The sequence below is a fragment of the Myotis nattereri genome, assembly GCF_964212035.1.
Source record: "Myotis nattereri genome assembly, chromosome: 15".
NCBI lineage: Eukaryota > Metazoa > Chordata > Mammalia > Chiroptera > Vespertilionidae > Myotis > Myotis nattereri.
Genome location: NC_138090.1, coordinates 48493965 through 48514442, shown reverse-complemented (window position 1 = coordinate 48514442; position 20478 = coordinate 48493965). Strand labels below are relative to the sequence as shown.

Sequence of the window (20478 nt, the reverse complement as noted above, 5' to 3'; positions counted from 1 at the left end):
GACTGTCTGGGTGGGTGAAGAAAAACTCTTGGCAGTGTTCTGATTGGACATGACACCAGTTACGGGGCAGGTGGGATGTCGGGCCCAAGGAAGTGACTTCCGGGCCAGGGAGACAGAGCAGAAGGAGCAGGGACCCCGAGATTTGTCTCCACCCCGGGTCTGGGAGGGGTTGGCTGGATGCTCAGCACCCGGTGGTTTCTGTGGGTGCTGGTTAGGCTGGAGCGGGCTGGGGGCTGGTGTGCGGATTCGGGGCCTCAGTGGAGCAGGGAGGCAGTGCCGGCCGCTGACCTGCCCCGTCCTTCCGCAGCTGGGGACCGGCTTCAGCGACGAGGAGCTGGAGGAGTATCACCAGACCCTGCAGGTGAGCGGGCGGGCCTGCGCCTCTGCGGCGGGCTCTTGGCTCTGGTGAGCTCGGGCTCTTGGCTCTGGTGAGCTCGGGCTCTGGGTGCCACAAGCAGGGGGCAGTGCAGCCGGCTTTGGGGGTGCAAGTCCCAGCCGTGCCGGCTACTAGCCAGTGCTGCCCGCCAGTCAGGGGCCCCATCTCCCCAAGCTCAGGGCTTCGGCCGCAGCAGGGGGCGGTCTCGGGGGAGGGCGCTCTTGCAGGGTTCCCCAAGCCGATCCTTAGGGTGCTGGCTGAGCTGCTAAGTGGGGGTGTTTGTGGTCATGGTCACAGGTGTTTTGGGTGTGACTGTCTTTTGTGTTGGTGTCTGTGATTCGATTCCTGTCCATTCTTTGGTGTTCTCTCTCTCTCTCTCTCTCTCTCTCTCTCTCTCTCTCTCTCTCCCCACCTCTTGGGGTCTCTGCCCCTCTCTCTGTCAGTCTCAGCTCCCAGGGTCTCTGTCTTTCGTTTATTCCTTCTCCCATTTCTCCCCACCCCCACTCCTGGCCCTGTACCTTAAGGAGTGTCTGTGTGTCTGTCTTCCCCCATTTACCTCACTTCCCAACCCCCCAACCCTCCATCTTGATTCTGAGACCCGAGACCCTCTCTTCCCCCTCCTGCCGCTGCCTGCAGGCCCGGGTGCTGCCCACCCCTCGCTCCTACGTCCGGGCCGACGGCGCCGTGGCCCCCGACCACTGGCTGGAGCCCAGCACCGTGTGGGAGGTCAGGTGCGCGGACCTCTCCCTCTCGCCCATCTACCCCGCCGCCCGCGGCCTGGTGAGTGACTGCGCCTGGGGGAGACGCTCCAAAGAATTCCAGACGGGACTGGGGGGGCCCTGCGGACGGCCGCCCTTCCTGGGGGGTGACTGGGGAACCGCGAGCTTGCATTCTATTTGGGAGTCAGATAACAGGGTCAAAAGTCTCTTTTTTTTTTATTTTTTAAGAGAAATGCCCCAGGAGTAGAAAGAAAACTGAAATTGCTGTTTCACACTCAGCTCTTATGTAATTTTTGAAAACACAGTTCTTTTAAGTAAAAGCTGATGACACATCCTGTTACATTTCTTTAACCGTATGAATTCCCACAGCACCTCGTTGTCCAGTCCCTTCTCTCACTGGTGGTTCAGCCCTCGCCACGCGCTGGGGGGCCGGGGCCGCGGAGGCGCTGGGCCCAGCGCGGGCTCTGAGCTTCCTCCTCCTGCGGGAGAAGGGGTCTCGAATTTAAGTGTGCCTCCTTTGAGGTTTCTTCGGATCTGTCCGTCTAGCCGCCGCTTTTCTGGTTGGAAGCGGGCTCCGTTCAGAGGTGGAGCTTGTGTTTGGGATCGCATTTCTTCTCACTCATGAGGTCAGGGTCCCGGGACCCAGTGCTGGGAGCAGGCTGGGCAGCGGGCGCTGTGCCAGCAGCAGGGCACCTGTGTGCACGTATTTAGTCCTCAGGACACTGAGCAGCCCAGCCTGCAGGTGGGGAAGCAGAGCCGGGAGCTGAGGGACTGGCCCCGGGTCTCATGGCTCCTGGGCTTTGGGAGCTGGGATTTGACCCCACAGTCTGGTTCCAGAATCCATACCCTGACTCCGCTGCTCCCTGTCCTGGCCCTGATAATGCCAACCGCCTAAAACACAGCTGCCACAGCTGGCGTTTCTTTTTTTTAAAATATATGTTGATTTCAGAAAAGAAGGTAAAGGGAAAGAGAGAGAGAAACATCAGTGATGAGAGAGAATCACTGATCGGCTGCCTCCTGCGCGCCCCCCAATGGGGATCGAGCCCACAGCCCGGGCATGTGCCCCCGACCGGAATCGAACCTGGGACCCTTAGTCTGCAGGCTGACGCTCTGTCCACCAGCCAGGGCACAGCTAGCGTTTCTTAAGCGCTGCCACGTGCCAGGACTGTCCCAAGGGCTTATCACCTTATTGAACCCTGACAACAGCCCATTGCTAGCCCCACTCTATGGGGACGAGGCTGGGCCACAGGAAGGCCCCCATCATCGCCCTGCCCCCCAGGTGGACAGTGAGAAGGGGATCTCCCTTCGCTTCCCGCGGTTTGTTCGCGTCCGTGAAGACAAGACGCCGGAGCAGGCCACCACCAGTGCCCAGGTGAGGCCTCGAGGGGGTGTGCTTGCCTGGCCCGACCAGCTTCTGGGAGAAGTGGCCGCCGACCTGCCGGGGCGAGGGGTGGGGGGCAGCCCTGGCTCCGACCCCCGCCTGCCCTGTCTCCTCAGGTGGCCTGGCTGTACAAGAGGCAGAGTCAGATTCAGAACCAGGAGGACACAGACCAAGACTCCGACCCGGACCAGGAGTGTTTCTACTAGGCCCTGCCCTCCGGGACGGGCAGGGCCCGCGCCTCTGGCGTTAATACGCAGATCCAGTGTGCAGTGTGTGTGAGGGTGTGGTTTAAAGTGGGATTTAGTCATTTTTAAAAAAATAAATAATTATCAACCCCCTGCTCCGTGTCCAGGGCTTGCCGGGCTCTGGGGGTGCTCTGATAGCTCCACGTGGAGGGCACGTGCCAGTGTGCCAGGGGCTGTCCGAAGCAGCGCCTTCCGGCAGAACTTGGCAGCGACAGAAACATCTTCCACCCGCCGTGCAGTGTGACAGCCACCGGCCAGCTGGCGAGCACTTGAAATGTGGATGGTGCAATTGGGGACATATGTTTGTTTTTACTTATTTATTAAAATACTAGAGGCCCAGTGCACAAAATTTGTGCACTGGAGTGGGGGTGGGGGTCCCTCAGCCGGGCCTGCACCCTCTCGCAGTCCAAGAGCCGTTGGGGGATGTCCAACATCCTTAGTGCTGCCACGGAGGCAGGAGAGGCTCCCGGCACCGCCACTGCGCTCACCAGCCATGAGCCCGGCTTCTGGCTGAGCTGTGCTCCCCTGTGGGAGTGCACTGACCACGGGGACAGCTCCTGTGTTGAGCGTCTGACCCTGGTGGTCAGTGGGTGTAATGGTGACCGGTTGTTCTGCCAGTCGGTCTATTTGCCATATTAGCCTTTTATTATATAGGATGTTTTTATTGATTTTTAGAGAGAAGAAGGGAGAGGGATAGAATCATCAATGAGAGAGAAGCATCAATAGGCTGCCTTCTGCATGCCCCCTACTGGGGATTGAGCCTGAAATCGAGGCATGTGCCCTGACCAGGAATCGAACTGGTGATCTCTTGGTTCCTGGGTCAGTGCTCAACCACTGAGCCACACTGGCTGGGTGCTATTTCTTTTTAATTAAATTTCACTTAAGTAGCCTCATGTGGTTAGTGGCTATTGCATTGGACAATGGCAGTCTCAACGTTATAAACTCATTTAACCTCCCAGCCACCTAACCAGGGGGCCACTGTCCCAGAGGAGGACAGGGACACACAGAGGAGGGAAGGGGCTCGCCCAGGGCTGTAGCCGGGAGAGCTGGCTCCAGGGTCTGACTCCAGTCTGGCTCTGGGCCCACACCTTTCAGGGACGGACCTCCTCCTGTGGGAGACAGGAAGTGCAGTGACGTGTGAGACCCAGCTCTGCCTCGCACCTCTGGGGCCAGGCCTGGCCTCAGCCCTCACATCCTGGACCTGACCGCGGGGGGCCGGCAGTGGCTGTATGTGTCTTGCTCACCCTAATAGCCCCAGCCCCCAGCACCACGCCTGGCCTCAGTCTGATGGAAAAGGAGCCAGCCCTTCCCTTCCTGCCTCACCTGTGCGCATGATGGTGGGGTCCTGAGGGACGAGTCCCTTAACCAGGGCAGCCGCTGTGGGCGGCGGCTTGTCCTGGGGGAGGCGATGACCCTCCAATAAAACGGTGTTTGTTTCTCAGCTAAGAGTTCCTAACAAGCTGTAACTTAAGGGACTAGTATGCACCCATATTCATCAAGTTCAATCAAATGTTTAAGGCAAATAGTATTTGTCTGATTGGGTGTTAAACACTGTATGTCTGGGGACCCCGGTGTCCGTCTTGCTCTGAGTAGAGCCCTGTGGTTCCTTTAGGTGTGCAACTGGGTCTTCCTCCCCACACCCCGCAGGGCCTCTGGGAGCACTTCCCCGAGCAGCCAGGCCGCCATGTCCTGCCAGGGCTGGGCAGGGCCATCCTCACTCACCGAAGACCCTCATGACACCCCTCTAGGTCGGTACTTTTTTTTTTTTTAATATATTTTATTGATTTTTTACAGAGAGGAAGGGAGAGGGATAGAGAGTTAGAAACATCAATGAGAGAGAAACACCGATCGGCTGCCTCTTGCACACCTCCTACTGGGGATGTGCCCGCAACCAAGGTACATGCCCTTGACCGGAATCGAACCCGGGACCCTTCAGTCCACAGGCCGACGCTCTATTCATTGAGCCAAACCGGTTAGGGCTAGGTCAGTACTTTTATTATCCCATTTAACAGATGAGGACACTGAGGCACAGGGGTGGAAGGTACTTTCCCTCGGTCCAGTGCCCAGGAAACAGGACCAGGATGTGGTCCAGGCCGCCTGCAGGAGCCCCTGCGTGCATTGCCACTAGTGTCTCCCGAGAACTTTGTGTGCCCCTGCCAGGAGGTGGCGCCTTCTGCCCAGGCACGGAGGTGGCAGGTCTGGGCGGGAAGAGATCGTGCTGAGTGAGGGCTGGAGTATAAGACACCGAAGGGGCGAGCCTGGTGTCTGAGGGAGCAGAGACCATCGTCCCCCTGGTGAAACCACATTCCTTATAAAAACTGTTGAGACCCATCAAGGGGAGAGGATGCTGGGAGCTGGGCTCTGGGATCGTGTGCCTCCGGGAGGTTTGCAGGAGCAATAACTCATAATCGCATATGAATTAAAGAGCGTCATCTCTATTTGACACGTTAATGGTGATGTTCGTTTTTTGTGTTTTTTTAATATTTTTTATTGATTAAGATATTACATATGTGTACCCTCTACCCCCCCCACCCCCCCGCTCATCCCCTCACCCCCCCGTTGTCCATGTCCATTGGTTAGGCCTATATGCTTGCATATAAGTCCTTTGGTTGATCTTTCCCCCTTGCCCCCACCCTCCCCTACCTTCCCTCCAAGGCCCGACAGTCCAATCAATGCCTCTCCGTCTCTGGATCAGTCCTTGTTCATCAGTTTATGTTATTCATTATATTCCACAAATGAGTGAGATCCTGTGGTATTTATCCGCTCTCCAGTTCCATCCATGCTGTGGCAAATGGTAAGAGTTCCTTTTTCTTCTTCCTCTTCTTAAAGGATACCTTTCAGCATTTCATATAATCCTGGTTTGGTGGTGATGAACTCCTTTAGCTTTTTCTTATCCGTGAAGCTCTCTATCTGACCTTCCATTCTGAATGATAGCTTTGCTGGATAAAGTAATCTTGGTTGCAGGTTCTTGCTATTCATCTCTTTGAATATTTCTTGCCACTCTCTTCTGGCCTGCATGGTTTCTGTTGAGAAATCAGCTGACAGTCGAATGGGTACTCCCTTGTAGGTAACTGACTGTCTTTCTCTTGCTGCTTTTAAGATTCTCTCTTTATCTTTTGCTCTTGGCATTTTAATTATGATGTGTCTTGGTGTGGTCCTCTTTGGATTTTGGGGTTCTCTGCGCTTCCTGGACTTGTAGGTCCATTTCTTTCACCAGGTGGGGGAAGTTTTCTGTCATTATTTCTTCAAAAAGGTTTTCAATATCTTGCCCTTTCTCTCCTTCTGGTACCCCTATAATTCTGATGTTGGTACGCTTGAAGTTGTCCCAGAGGTTCCTTACACTATCTTCATATTTTTTGAATCTCTTTTCTTTTTCGGTTGGGTATTTTTTGTTTCTTTGTATTTCAAATCTTTGACTTGATTCTTGGGATCCTCTTGTCTGCTGTTGGATCTCTGTAAATTATTGTTTATTTCAGTCAGTGTATGCTTAATTTCTAGTTGGCCCTTTTTCATGTCCTCCATGGTCTCACTATACTCCTTGAGGGATTCATTAAATTTATCGGCGGTTTCCATAAAATTCTTGAAAAACCTTATAAACGTGGCCTTGAACTCTATATCCAGTCGTTTGCTTTCCTCCGTTTCTGCCATTTGTGACCTGTTTCTTTGTCTCCGCATTTTGGCTGCTTCCCTGTGTTGATAGAGTGGCCCTGCGCTCCAGGTGTCCTGTGGGGCACAGTGGCTCAGCCTCCCCAGTTACCTGGGGTGGACACTCTTGGTGCACTCTTGGTGCCTTGGTTGTTGTAGGATCACTGGGAGGAATTGACCTCCAGGCCAATTGGCTGTGGAAATCAGCCGTGTCTGAAGTGGGAGAATGGTCCCCCTCTGACCACTGGGCACAGTGGCTCCTGGATCTAAGGAGGTGCTAATTCAGCCCCTGCCTGAGGCCACACAGCAGGAGCCACGAAGAGGCTCAGCTGTGAAGCAGTGCAAGCCGCTGCGGGGCCTTGGGCCTTCTCTTGGAAGTTCCGGGTCTGCCTGGCTGCGCTGTAGTTAGTTACATTCACATGCAAAAGCCTCTGCCGCAGCCTGGGTGGGGCGGGGTCTCAGGGAGTCAAAGGGCGGAGAAAGCAGCTATGGTGATTCTCTGCGCCTGGAGTCGCGCGTCTCAGTGTCCCGGTAACGGCTGCAATCACCTCTGAGGGAAAGCCGCCCTCAAGTTCGCCCGCTGCCGCCTGACAGACCAGCTTCTCCCCGTATGAGTCCTGGGTCCCCAGAGACTTCCCGGAACCAGAGTTCAGAGCAGTCAGGAGCTTGTGATTCCAAAAGACAGCCGCGTCCTCAGGTGCCACCCCCTTTCCGCGCGCGCGAGCCGCCGCCGTACCTCTGCACTTCACCTCCACAGCTCCTCTGGCTCTCAGCGTGCTTTTCTTTTCTTCTAGTTGTAGAAATTACACTCAGCCAGCCTTCCTGTTGTTCTGGACAATGTTTGCTCCGTCCTTTGGGATATTTTTCAATTGTTGTGTGAGGCGACTATTTCCCGGTGTTTATCTATGCCGCCATCTTAGTTTCTTACATATTGTTTTCATTGCTCTTATTATTACAACTAGAAGCCCATTGCAGGAGGATTCCTGCAAGAATAGGGCTTCCTCCCGCCAATTGCTCTGCCAAGCGCCGCGGCCCAGGGCCACAGAGAGGGGTCCCGCCTGCCGTGATGTTCGTTTTAATCCTTTGGTTAAGATAGTGTCTGCCTGGTTTCTGGGGAGAGCGGCTACAGTGTTTGGACAGCTTCAAGCCTCGGACTAATGAGAGGGCACGGTCCTCTCATGGCCACGTGCAAGTCCCAGCTGGGAGGGCAGGGCCCTCCCAGCACAATTATAGCCAACAGCTGTATTTGTAAGCTTGAACCTATGGTCCGAACCCGTGGCTCCACGTGCCTGAGTGCTGTGGGCTTGATAGAGTTCAGGTGCATGTAATCGAGTAGGATCGAAACCCACGAGAATGTTGTAAACATCTTGACCATGACGCCCTTACTTTGCCTCATGGAAACTGGCTATAAATAAAGACACGGCTTGTAGTCCGAGGTGCTGTCTCTCTCCACCCGAGAGGGCAGCGCCCCACTGAGACCCAGCTTTCTTCTCCTGTCTTTTTTAAAAAAAATATCTTTTATTGATTTTTTAGAGAGAGGAAGGGAAAGGGAGAGGGATAGAGTGTTTGAAACATCGATGAGAGGAACATCGATCAGCTGCCTCCTGCACACCCCCCACTGGGGATGTGCCTGCAACCAAGGTCCATGCCCTTGACCAGAATCGAACCTGGGACCCTTCAGTCCGCAGGCTGACGCTCTATCCACTGAGCTAAACCGGTCAGGGCTCTTGTCTTTTCTAATCCTTCACCACCCCCACTCAGGGTCACCGAACCTGGCTGAGCTGGTGCGGCAGTTTCCTCTATAAAGCAGCTCTCCTTCGACAGTATTTTATCAGGAGGTATTTGAGCTGGGTAAATATTGTCAAACTTTCCACCGATCTTTTTAAAACTGTGTGGCCCAGCCAGCGTGGCTCAGTGGTTGAGCATCAACCTACTAACTAGGAGATCTCGGTTGGATTCCCGGTCAGGGCACAGGCCCGGGTTGCAGACTTGCTCCCCAGCGAGGGGCATGCAGGAGGCAGCCGATGGATGAGTCTCTCTCATCGTGGATGTTTCTCTCTCTCTGAAATAAATAAAAATGTATTTAAAAAAAAATCTGTGTGGACTCCCAGTTTCCTGCATTATCCGATATAATTAGTTACTGTTTATTTTGATTTTCAATTTGCCCTGATGTGGCCGTGGCACTTCCTCAAGCCGACCTGCGTTCTGACCTGTCTCCCTACCTGCACACCCTGCGTTATGGCAGGACGGGATGTCCCAGGCCCATCTTACACGTGTCCTGCCCTGGGCTCGGAACCGGCCATTTCTCCCAGGAGCTGGCTTCCTTTTAGCGGAGAGTGGCATTTAGAAGTCAAGAGCTGGATGCGAGAGGTGCTCACTGACATCGGGTGTCGCTGCTCCCCCTCTGAGAGAGCTAGAGGATTCACAGTCAAGTTCCCTGCACACCCCTGCCCCCAGCTCCAGGCCAGCACCACGGGGGGTCCTCCCCCCCCCCCCCGTTTCTGTATTAACTCCCTTTCCGGCTGTGAGAAGCCGGACCTCCGTTACCCTTCACGTGATCCACATGTGTGACCAGTCTCCTGTCTCCATTGCCACCCCACCTCTGTGGGGACCCCTTTCTCACGCTGATCTGGCTTCAGCAGCCGACACCATGCCACCCCCACGAGTGGACGTCCTCGGGACACCCCCCAGGCTAGGCGATGACACCTGCATAGATTCCCTCCTCGGCTCACGCTCACGCTCCAGCTCCCACACCGGCTGCTGGCCTGTGGCCCATCCTCACCTTCCCGGGCCCAGACCCTCAGGCCGGGCTGCCTCTGTGGGGACACCTCCCTCGCTCCAGACCCTATTTGAACTCTGGCTCCCCACAGTGATGGCCCCCACTTCTCTCCCGACCCTCATCGCCTCCTTGGGCTCTGATGACGTGACATCTCTCCTTGACCCCTGTGCCAGCCAGATGCCCGCCTTGGTCCGTTCCCCCCCACCCCCACCCCTCCGCCAATTCCCAAATTATCCAGAAAGAAAGGAAGGGAGGGGGTGAGCACGGGAAGAGCAAATACCAACCTCTGAACCACTGCGCACACCTCCTTCTTGAAGGCGGCCGCCTAATTCTTGCATCCTGCCCGTCGGTGCACGTTCCGGACGTACACAGAAGCTCCTCGGGGTCTGACGAAAGGTGCCCGTTGGACTCAAGCAGGCCTGGCCCTGCCGCTCACCGATTGCATAAGCCTAAAGCAAGTGGCTTCGTGACTCAGCCTCAGTCTCCTCATCTGTAAAATGGGAAAGTGTTACCGGCCCCAGGAGTCGTTCCGAGGATTAAGTGACATCAGGGACGCAAAGCCCTTTGCACAGGGCTGGGCACGCAGCAAGCGATGCAAGGTCATCGCTGTGTGAAGTCCTCTCCGTCTTCACAGGCCCAGAGGCCAGCGGGGGCCACGCCTCGAGTGACGCCACACTAGTTGAGTCACCTAATGAACGGCTGCCCTCCGCTCGAACCCCCACTTTTTAAACTCTAATTCCATTCTGGGGAGAAAAGGTCAGAGCCTGAGGCCAGCTGCCCCTCCGCCTCACTCAGGCCAGATGGGGAGGCAGGGACGCTCTGATCCCTCCCCGGCCGGAGGAGATTTCCGCCCCAGCTGCCACAGCTCTGTGCCCCAAAAGCCAGGAGAGGCAAAGAGGTGACAGAGAAGAGAAGGAGGCTGAGCCACCGAGGGGGACCGGGAGGAGGTGAGCTCCGCCTGCCCGCCCGGCCCCTCCATGCAGTTCCCCACGGGCCCCGCCTGCATCTTCCTGCGGAAAAGCATCGCTGAGAAGCAGCGGGTGAGGCGGGCACAGTGGGAAGGACGGCGGGCGGGGCAGCATGGGCGCAGTGGGTCTGGGAGCAGGTGGGGGGAGCGTGAGCTGAGGAGAGGGGGCTCCAGGAACACGCTGGGGACATGCGGGGCCAGTGGAATGGGTGAGGGTGAAAGGGGGAAGGTGCAGGGGGCGAAGAAAGTGAAAGGGGACTGGGGTGATGTCAGTATCGGGGCCACCATTTTTTCCTGTGGACGCCCTCAGTGGTGATGATGATGAGGGTAGCTGCCACTCACTAAGTCACTGCTATGTGCCCAGCCCTGTGCAAAGGGCTTTGCATCCCTGATGTCATTGAGTCCTCAGAACAACTGAGGTCGGTAACACGTTCATTCCCATTTTACAGATGAGGAAACTGAGGCTGAGTCTGAAGTCACTTGCTTTAAGCTTATGCAATCACTAAGTGGCAAGGCCAGGTCTGTTTGTTCCAGTGGGCACCTTTTGTTAGGCTCTAGATCTATATATATAAAAGCCTACGCGACTGGACGACCGGTCGACCGGTTGCTATGACACGCACTGACCGCCAGGGAGCAGACGCTCAGCATAGGAGCTTCCCCCTGGTGGCCAGTGCACTCCCACAGCGGGAGTGCTGCTCAGCTGACCGACGGGCAGCCAGACACCGGGCTCACGGCTGGCAAGCACAGCTGTGGCGCGAGCCTCTCCCGCCTCCACGGCAGCGCTACCGAGAGGAGGTGGCAGGCACAGTGGGGCCGGGCTCGGGCTCTTCTCCGGCCGCCTGCCACTTCAGTGGACTACTACATCCCTCGGGGGATGTCGGACTGCCGGTTTCGGCCCGATCCCATAGGTCTGGCCCGGAAACCGGCAGTCCGACATCCCCAGAGGGAATGTGAGAGGGTGCAGGCCAGGCCAAGGGGCCCCACCGGTGCACGAATGTGTTAGCAAGTCTAATAGTAATAACAGAGAGAGGGAGGGGACAGGGGGGAGGGGATGACAAGAAAGAAGGTACGGGCAAGGCTCCAAGGATAAGGGGAAGCAGGGGTGAAAGAGACCCGAGGTGGGTGGAGTTTCCCAGGTGGCGGCCTCGTAGCCAAGCCTGGCCCTTCAGGGGTGCCCAGGATGGTGGCCGCAGAAATGACGGGGAATTCTTAAAGGTTTTAGGGATTGGTCCTGCTGGCACGGATCATCCCTCCTGGCCGCCACTGGACACAGGTCCCACACAAAGGGATTCTAACTCTTGGGAGAAAGGATGATGGGCTGTCGTGGAAAGAATTCCGACCTGGGAGCCAGGAGCCCCGAATCCACATCTCAGCGCTCGCGGCAGCCGGAGCTGTGTGACCTGGGCAGGCTCCCTTACTTCCCTGTCCCTCGGCTCCCTCGTCAATAAGATGGGCATGGTCTTTGGGTCGACCTCACAGAGTGGTGCTGGGGTTCGAATGAAGTGATTGTGGGAACTGCCCGGCATGGTCAGCCATCAGAACACACTAGCTGTGATTGTAAGACTCACCTTCTCCATCTGGAGGAGGAGGGGGCTGGATTCGGTGGCCTCTGAGATCCTGGTCGGTCGGTACAATGGGATGGCTGTCTCTTTGGGAAAGGCAGAGGGAGAGAGATCAAGATTCATGGATGGGAGAGAGGCAATGAGAAGGGTGAGGAAGAGGGCGGTAGCTGTGGTACGGGAGTCAGGAGACAGGAGAAGGAAGATGAGAGGGTGCAGGGAGCAGGGACTGGAGGAGGGACAGGGAAGGGGAAAGAATAGCTTGGGAGACGGTGGGCACATGTTTGGAGAATTGAATGTTGGATCCCTGAGCCTCTCTCCAATTCCATCTCCAGGAAAGACCACTCGGACAAGATGAGATCGAAGGTAACAACACTCTCTCCCCCAAATGCCCCCTCATCACCATCCACCCACTTGCCTGCTCGCTGTCCTTTCATGCTGTTCAGTGTAAGTCCCCTCACGTGAAAATTTCACATAGCTCTCTTTCCACTCAGTGGTGATTTTGTGGAACCCTTTCTCATGGCAGTGTAGGTACCTCCCGAAGCATGTAGAAGGCATACCCATCCCTGGGTGTCTCAGAGACCCAGGGGTGACACCTGAGTTTTAGAATGAATAGAAAATTATTGGGTTTTCTTTTTTTTTTCTTTTTTTAAAAAATATATTTTATTGATGTTTTATAGAGAGGAAGGGAGAGGGATAGAGAGTTAGAAATATCGACAAGAGAGAAACATTGATCAGCTGCCTCCTGCACACCTCCTACTGGGGATGTGCCCTCAACCAAGGTACATGCCCTTGACCGGAATCGAACCTGGGACCTTTCAGTCCGCAGGCCGACGCTCCATCCACTGAGCCAAACCGGTCAGGGCTGGGTTTTCTTTTGATGGTTTTGAACTTTCCCATAACTTCACCCAGGAATTCAGTGCCACCGTTTGGCGGCCTCCTGCTAACACATTTCATACATCACTCCTTTTTGAAATACTGGCTTTTAAAAACGTGTTCTCCTTCGAGGAGTCTCTAGTCTGGGCCTCATTGATGGTTTCAAGGGACACCACTTTTCCCCATTGACGGTTTTGAGTTTTTCCGAAGTTCTTCCCTCTTTCAGAGCTCCGGGAGGCATTTCTTGAGTTCGACAAAGACCGAGATGGGTTCATCTCTTGTAAGGACCTGGGAAATCTCATGAGGACAATGGGTTACATGCCCACGGAGATGGAACTGACTGAACTGGGCCAGCAAATCCGCATGAACTGTGAGGCTGGAGAACGGGGGGGTGGGGGGGTGGGGGGGGTGGGTGGGTGGGTGGGGTGGGGATTACCAGGGCGAGGGGAGTGCTGAGGGTGTAATTGGTAAGGTTAGAGCGGCCGAGAGTAGTTGGAGATAGGGAGGAGGGTAAGAGGGGCTGTTCTTAGGGAGGCAGCGTTGAAGGGGTTAAAATGGTGACTCTTAGGGATAGATTTGGGTTCAAATCCCAGTCTTTTATTTACTAATGTGGTCATTTTGAAAAGTGGAGTTAAGCCCTGGGACTCTCAAGTCTGAGTTTCCCCATCTGTCGAGTGAAGATTATATCACTCCTTACTTCATGAGACTGTGGGTAGGAAGGGATAAAGATGCTAATGCAGGTAAAGGGTTAGCTTCCAGTAAATGCTTATTAAATCTTGGTTATTACTGTCACCACTAAGAGTCATCAGTGGAGCACAAGATTGGAACTGCCTTAAAAATATATATGTATATATATAATATATAATACATATATATATATAATTTCAGAGAGGAAGGGTGAGGAAGAGAGAGATAGAAACATCAATGATGAGAGAGAACCATTGACCAGCCGCCTCCCGCACACCCCACACTGGGGATCGAGCCAGCAACCTGGGCATGTGCCCTGACCGGGAATTGAACCGCGACCTCCTGGTTCATAGGTCGATGCTCAACCCCTGAGCCACACTGGCCGGGTCAGGCAAGGTTGGAACTGCTTTTGATGCTGCAAACGAAATTGGACTTGGAGCTAGTGCCGATGAATAGCGCTAGGAAAGGGATGTTTATTTATTTATTTTTTCAGATAGCAACTAGAGCGGATCTGGGGATGGATGCTGGGTTTGCCTCTGGGCATGTTACTGAGTCAATGAGCTTGAATCTAAGGACAGGGAGGTAGTCACGTCTGGAAGAGACTTTGCTCATTCAATTCACACTCATCCTACAGATGAGGAAGCAGAGATGTGAAGCCATGAAGAGACTTATTCCAGGCTACACGGACAGTTAGTTCCTCCCCCCACACCACGCCCCTCCGCCCCCGTTCAGATCAGAGAGACCCCAGGGCTTGAGTTGGCCGAGAGAGAAAGGTCCGAAGGCAGAGAGACTAGAGAAGGTCTACATCTCGGACAGACCCGCAGGGCAAAGCGAGGTAAGGTATTGGGGGGCTGGGCGTGCGGACCTCACCGTGCTGCCTCGCCTTCCCCAGTGGGCGGCCGCGTGGACTTTGACGACTTTGTGGAGCTGATGACCCCCAAGTTGCTGGCAGAGACGGCGGGGATGATCGGCGTCCAGGAGCTGAGAGATGCCTTCAAGGAAGTGAGTTGAGGTTTCACCATGCGGGGGTGGCTCAGGGACACCCAGGGGCCAGTGACTTGTCAGGAGCCATGGACAGAGCCCACCCAAACCAACTGTTTCTCTAGCTGTGGTGGGTTTATAGGGAAGGGAAAGAACATTGTCGAAGACCTGGCCATGCACAAAGTCCTCTGGCTATTTTATCTAATGTAACCCTCACAGATCAGGGCAGGAGTTAGTAGTCATTTATCTCTCTCTGTCTCTTTTTAAAAATTGTTTAAAGTATTGCATATGTGTCCCTTTTCCCCGACTGACACCCCCTCCACCACTCCCACCCCCCCAGAACAAGCCCCCACCGCCCCAGTGTCCATGTCCATTGGTTATGCTAATATGCATGCAAGTCCTTTGGTTGACCCTTGAACAACACAGGTTTAAACTGCGTGGGTTCACTTTTATGGGGTGTCCCCCCAATATATACACACACTTTGAATAATGATAAAGGCAGTGGTTATTAAAATACATTTCATTTCTAAACCGAGCTGTCAGCTGCTAAAGTGTATATATACATTTTTGGGGCGACACCCTGTCTGTGGCTTTTTTTCAATACATATATTGGAAAGTTTTTCGGAGATTTGCGATGATTTGAAACAACTGACAGATGAATCTTATGATTTTTTAAAAACTTATTTATTTTTTAAATATATTTTTATTGATTTCAGAGAGGAAGGGAGAGGGAGAGATAGAAACATCAATGATGAGAGAGAATCATGGATCAGCTGCCTCCTGCACGCCCCCTACTGGGGATCATGCCCGCAACCCGGGCATGTGCCCTTGTCTGGAATTGGCAGTTCACAGGCCAATGCTCTATCCACTGAGCCAAACCGACCAGGAGGTGATTTTTTTATACCGCTTTCTTTAGCCGATTGTGCACATATAACATAGGTGTTGGCGGACGGGTTTCTGTATCAGTGAAGCTTGCGGTCAGCAGGGGGCTATAGTCGTTGAGTTTGGGGGGGAATCAAAAGTCACAGGCAGGCCCTGACCGGTTTGGCTCAGTGGATGGGGCGTCGGCCTGCAGACTGAGGGGTCCCAGGTTCGATTCCAGACAAGGGCACATGCCCGGGTTGCGGGCACATCCCCAGTAGGAGATGTGCAGGAGGCAGCTGATCGATGTTTCTCTTTCGTCGATGTTTCTAACTCTCTATCCCTCTCCCTTCCTCTCTGTAAAAAATCAATAAAAAATATTTTTAAAAGAAGTCACAGGCAGGCTTTTGACTGGGCAGGGGGTCAGCGCCTCTCGGCCCCCGGTCATCCAAAGGGTCACCTGCACCGGCCCTTCCTGCTCCTCTTCAGTTTGACAGCAACGGGGACGGGGCCATCTCCCTGGGGGAGCTGCAGCAGGCCATGCGGAGGCTGCTGGGGGAGGAGCTGAGCGCGCGGGAGCTCGCCGAGGTGGTCCGGGAGGCCGACGTGAATGGAGATGGCACCGTGGACTTTGAAGGTGACGCTGCCGACCCCCGACCCTGTGTGATGCCCCAAGTCGGCTGCTCCTTCCCGCTCCTCCCCCAGCTCCAGGTTGGGGGTGGGCAGGGTTGGGGAGGGTTTTTGCTGCAGCCCTTTCTGCCCACGTCATTTCAAAGAGCTCGGTATTGCCCCGGCTGGTTTGGCTCAGTGGTTGGAGCGTGGGCCTACACACCAAGGGGCCCCAGGTTTGATGGTTTGACTCCTGGTCAAGGGCACATACCTCGGTTGCAGGTTCCATTCCTGACCCCGGTCAGGGCGTGGATGGGAGGCAACCAGTTGATGTGTCTCTCTCACGTCGATGCTTCTCTCTCTCCTTTCTCCCTTCCTTCCACTCTCTCTAAGAAATCAGTGGAAAAAATATCCTCAGGTGAGGATTTAAAAATTAAATAAACGACAAAGCCCTCAGTGCCTCTCCCCTCCCCTCGCTTCTGCCCCTGGCTGCTCCCGGCGACACCGTGTCCAGGAGCCCAGGCTCGGGCAGGACTCACGGCCACCGCCCCCTTGCGTCCGCGTTCACTGGGCGCCTTTGTCCCATCAGAGGGAGAGTGGACTGGCGAGCAGCTGAGACTCCGGGGTCAGGTTCACGGGGTTTAAGTTCAGTCCCTTACTAACTCTGTGGCCTTAGCCTCGTCACTCATTCACTTCAAGTGTCAGTTTTCACATCTGCAAAATGGGCGTGATGACACTTTTCTCCCAAAGCTTTGGAGCCATATCCTGCCCTGGGGGGTGTAGCTCAGGGATGAGAGCGCCGGCCCCTGCACCAGAGGGTCTCAGGTTCAAATCCCGGTCAAGGGCAGGTTTGATCCTGACCCTGGTTGGGGGGTGTGTGGGAGGCAACCAATCGATGTGTCTCTCAGGTAGGTGTTTCTCTCTCTCTTTCCCCCTCTTCCCTCCCTTCCAATTTCTCTCGCTAAAAAAAAAATAAAAAAATAACATAAAAGGAAGCATGCACCAATTGCTCCTTTTAAAAAAATTCCCACTCAAGGAAATGTAATTTTTATTTTTTTAAAAATATATTTTATTGATTTTTTTTTTTTTACAGAGAGGAAGGGAGAGGGATAGAGAGTTAGAAACATCGATGAGAGAGAGACATCGATCAGCTGCCTCCTGCACACCCCTCACTGGGGATGTGCCCGCAACCAAGGTACATGCCCTTGACTGGAATCGAACCCGGGACCTTTCAGTCCGCAGGCAGATGCTCTATCCACTGAGCCAAACCGGTTAAGGCAGAAATGTCATTTTTAAATTGATTTGAGAGATAGAGAGATAGAGAGATAGAGAGAGAGAGAGATCATTGATGTGAGAGAGAAACATGGATTGGCTGCTTTCCGTTCACGCCCTGACTGGGATCGAACCCAAAATGTTGGTAATCAAACCAGCAACCTTTCGCCTTTTGCTGTTGGAGCTGATGCTCCCACCCGCGGAGCCGCCGGCCAGGGCTCCCAGCCGACTCTCAGTTCTGCTCCGGGAAGGTGTCCTGCCTCACTTGCCCGGCTCAGCGACCCCACGAGCCCCGTGCGTGCCTCTGCAGGGGGGCTGGTCCGTGACACCCGACCGCTTACATTAGCTTCCTTCGGAGCCCACGGAGCCAGGCTTCCATCGCTGCTCCCCCAGTTCCCCGCCCGAGTAACGAGATTCTGTACATGAAAAAGTTGGAGTCCTGGGCAGATGGGAGCGAAGCTCATTTATGTGGGAGACAAATAGGGCCGTCAGGTTCTGCCGATGACACTTTCTGATGGAAAAAACCTCAGCATCTAACTGCTGCCCGAAGGCCAAAGTCCAGCACCCTTCGTCTGATGGTCAAGGGCACCCAGGACCTGACCCCTTCCCTTCAGCCGTGTCTTCCACCACCGCCTCTGAGCTTTCACGTCCCGGTGCACCCCGGGCACCTGCTCTGCTCCCCCCAACTCTGTTCCTTTCTCCTGGGGTTCCTTCCACTGTCAGTGCCTTCCAGGCCTTGCCCCTCCCTGTGCTAGATGTACCCCTTTGGCCTCAGCTGGGGGGGGTATGCACCCCTCCAGCCTCAGCTGGGGGTCAGTCCCAGCTGGGGAGCCTTACAGACCTTTCTGCTGGTCTCCAAAGGAAGTTATCGCCGCAGGCCTTGCTGTGTTGACTTGTGTTTGCCCCCTCGGCTGTGAAATCCTGGGGGCAGCGAGGGGTCTTCCCTGAACCATCTCTGCCCTGTAACTCCCGATACTTAGTCAGTATTTGCTGCACGGCTGCGACTTCGCAGGTGTGGCCAGGTGCCTGCTGGTCTGGGCAGCCCCAGGTGACCAGTGGGCATCACTGAAGATGTGGAGGAGGCAGGAGATAGACCTTTGAGGAGACAGCCTCGGGCCCACCACAGGCAAGGCCAGGACAGGCTGACCTCCAGACCTGGATGGGACCGGTGAGCTCATCGCCGTTGGGTGGCACGCAGCAAAGTCAGGTCAACTGTGCCCATGTCAGGGCTCACCACTTGCCACCCACATGACCTCAGGCGTCCCATTGGCTTTGGTTTGCTTATCTGCGAAGTGGTACTTACCCCTCTGGGGCAGGTGGAAGAGATGAAAGCAGATACTTGTAATTACTATTTATTTAACACGTACGGTGACTTATCCTAAATAATAAAAGCATAATATGCAAGTTGTCCCCTCAACTGGGAGTTCGACCAGGAGTTCAACCAGGGGGATGGGGTCTGTAGGCCAACTTCCTGTAGACCCTCCCCCAGCTGGCCCGGCCCCGATTGGCCCCAACTGGGGCAGGCTGGCCAGACCACACCTCTAGTAAGCATTATATTATTTAACCACTGTAAAAACCATATAAGGTAACGTGTCTTTTTAAAAAAAAATAATATATTTTTATTGATTTCAGAGAGGAAGGGAGAGGGAGAGATAGAAACATTAATGATGAGAGAGTATCGTTGATCGGCTGCCTCCTGCACGCCCCCCACTGGGGATTGAGCCTGCAACCTGGGCATGTGCTGGGACCGGAATTGAACCCTGACCTCCTGGGTTCATAGGTCAACGCTTAACCACTGGGCCACTCTAGCAGGTGGTAACTTCTCATTTTTTTAAAAAAATATATCTTTATTGATTTCAGAGAGGAAGAGAGAGGGAGAGAGATAGAAACATCAACGATGAGAGAGAATCACTGATTGGCTGCCTCCCGCACGCCCCCTATGAGGGATCAAGCCCACAACCCAGGCATGTGCCCTTGACCGGAATTGAACCTGAGACTCCTCAGTCTGCAGGCCTACGTTCTATCCACTGAGCCAAACAGGCCAGGGCCTCATTTTTGTCGATGAAGAAATCAAGGCTAGAGGGGTCAAGACATTTCCCAAGGACCACGTGGCTTCTGACTCGTAGGAAGGGCTCAGCAAGGTGATGTTGCTGCTCTTACCAGGACTTTTGTCCGCAGAGTTTGTGAAGATGATGTCTCGCTGAGGAGGTTCTGGGAACGCCAGCCGCTCCCCACCTGGTGACGGGGATCAAGCATGAGGATGAGGACCCAATGCTCTTGGGGAGGGGGGGAGGCGGACTGGGAACTGGAATGAGGTTGGTGGGGAAGTGAGCGCCTTGCCCTGGTTGGGGGTGGGGGTGGGGGTGGGTGACATCTCTAGGATTAAGGAGGAAGAATCCATGAATGGAATGGGAACGGGACTGGGGTCCAGTTGCCGCTCCAAAAATTCCAGCGGCGAAAGCCGTCTTTTGAGGCTACATCATCCCATCTCCCTGCCACCTGCCCGCCTGTCCCCCAGCCTCCTCTTGCGTGGAGTGGTCTGTTCTCACCAAGCTCAGCAGGTAGTTCGACCTTCCCCTGCCTCCTCCCTCTGCCTCCCAGCCCTCCCTCCGTTCCCGGGGCAAGAGGAGGGCTGCCCATTGCAGGCCAGACGCGGGGCACCCGGTAAGACTGGGCTGGGAGATGGTTCATTCAAGGTGCGTCCACGTGAGTGTACCCTCCCCCTCCTGTCCTTGATTTTGGGGGCGCGCGTTCCCCTCTGGCTTCCGGCTTCCTTGTCCTGGTGTAAGAGACTCCGGCCACTGAATTAAACCACAGTTCAGATTATCAAGGTTTAGGCTAAGCCGATCCCCAGGGAACTAATCCCCCGCGGAATGTCATCCTGCAAAGAGAGAGAGGGCACCGCAGCCTCCGAACCCGTGGCCGCGCCTGGTTCCCGGAGCCCTGGCTGGGAGCCCCGCCCCGCCCCGCCCCGCCGTCTGCCGAGGCTGCGCGGGGAGATCCCTCCCGGGAGCCGGGCAGTGGGCTCCGGGCTCCACCCCCGCCCCCCCGGACACAGGTCCAGGCTGCGGAACCGGAACCGGAGGCGTCGTCCTCCTCGCCTCTCCCCGCGCGCAGGGCAGGACACAGCGGTAACGCAGAGCCCCTCCCGGTGCAGAGCGCGGTTCACGCCTCCTCCCCGTCTCGCTCACGTCGGAAGTCCAGCAGGAAGATGTGCAGAATGGCTCACCCGGCCCAATAGCCTTGTTGCATAGAATTAAACATTTTAAAAAGTGGATCAGCCCTGCCGACGTGGCTCAGTGATTGAGCGCCGACCTAGGAACCAGGAGGTTATGGTTTGATTCCTGGTCAAGGGCTCATGCCCAGGTTTCGGGCTCCATCCCCGGTGGGGGGCGTGCAGGAGGCAGCTGATCAATGGTTCTCTCTCATCACTGACGTTTCTCTCTCTGTTTCTCACTCTCTCTCTCTCCCTCTCTGAAATCAATAAACATATTTTAAAAACACACACTAAAAGTCTGTGG

General features: G+C 55.0%; 2 protein-coding genes across 4 annotated transcripts in view; both read left to right on the top strand.

Annotated features, from left to right (window-relative positions):
- LIG1 (DNA ligase 1) overlaps positions 1-2816 on the top strand; it is a 33470-nt gene extending 30654 nt beyond the window's left edge. For both annotated transcript variants that reach the window (XM_081107662.1, XM_081107663.1), the window contains exons 25-28: positions 308-361; positions 1013-1156; positions 2375-2467; positions 2593-2816. In XM_081107662.1, the coding sequence (XP_080963788.1) occupies positions 308-361; positions 1013-1156; positions 2375-2467; positions 2593-2682 (381 nt within the window). In that variant the 3' untranslated portion in view covers positions 2683-2816. The remainder of the gene's footprint in view (positions 1-307; positions 362-1012; positions 1157-2374; positions 2468-2592) is intronic.
- Positions 2817-10122: 7306 nt separating this feature from the next.
- On the top strand, positions 10123-19161 carry CABP5 (calcium binding protein 5; the record flags this gene model as incomplete). Of its 2 annotated transcripts, none has more annotated exons than XM_081107683.1 (6): positions 10123-10185; positions 12010-12037; positions 12774-12917; positions 14127-14236; positions 15566-15713; positions 19136-19161. In XM_081107683.1, the coding sequence occupies 6 exons, from the start codon at positions 10123-10125 to the stop codon at positions 19159-19161; spliced, it is 519 nt and encodes a 172-aa protein (XP_080963809.1). The 2 variants fall into 2 exon arrangements, with proteins under 2 accessions (XP_080963809.1, XP_080963808.1); XM_081107682.1 differs by having other exon boundaries at positions 12007-12037.
- Between the last annotated feature and the right edge of the window lie 1317 nt (positions 19162-20478).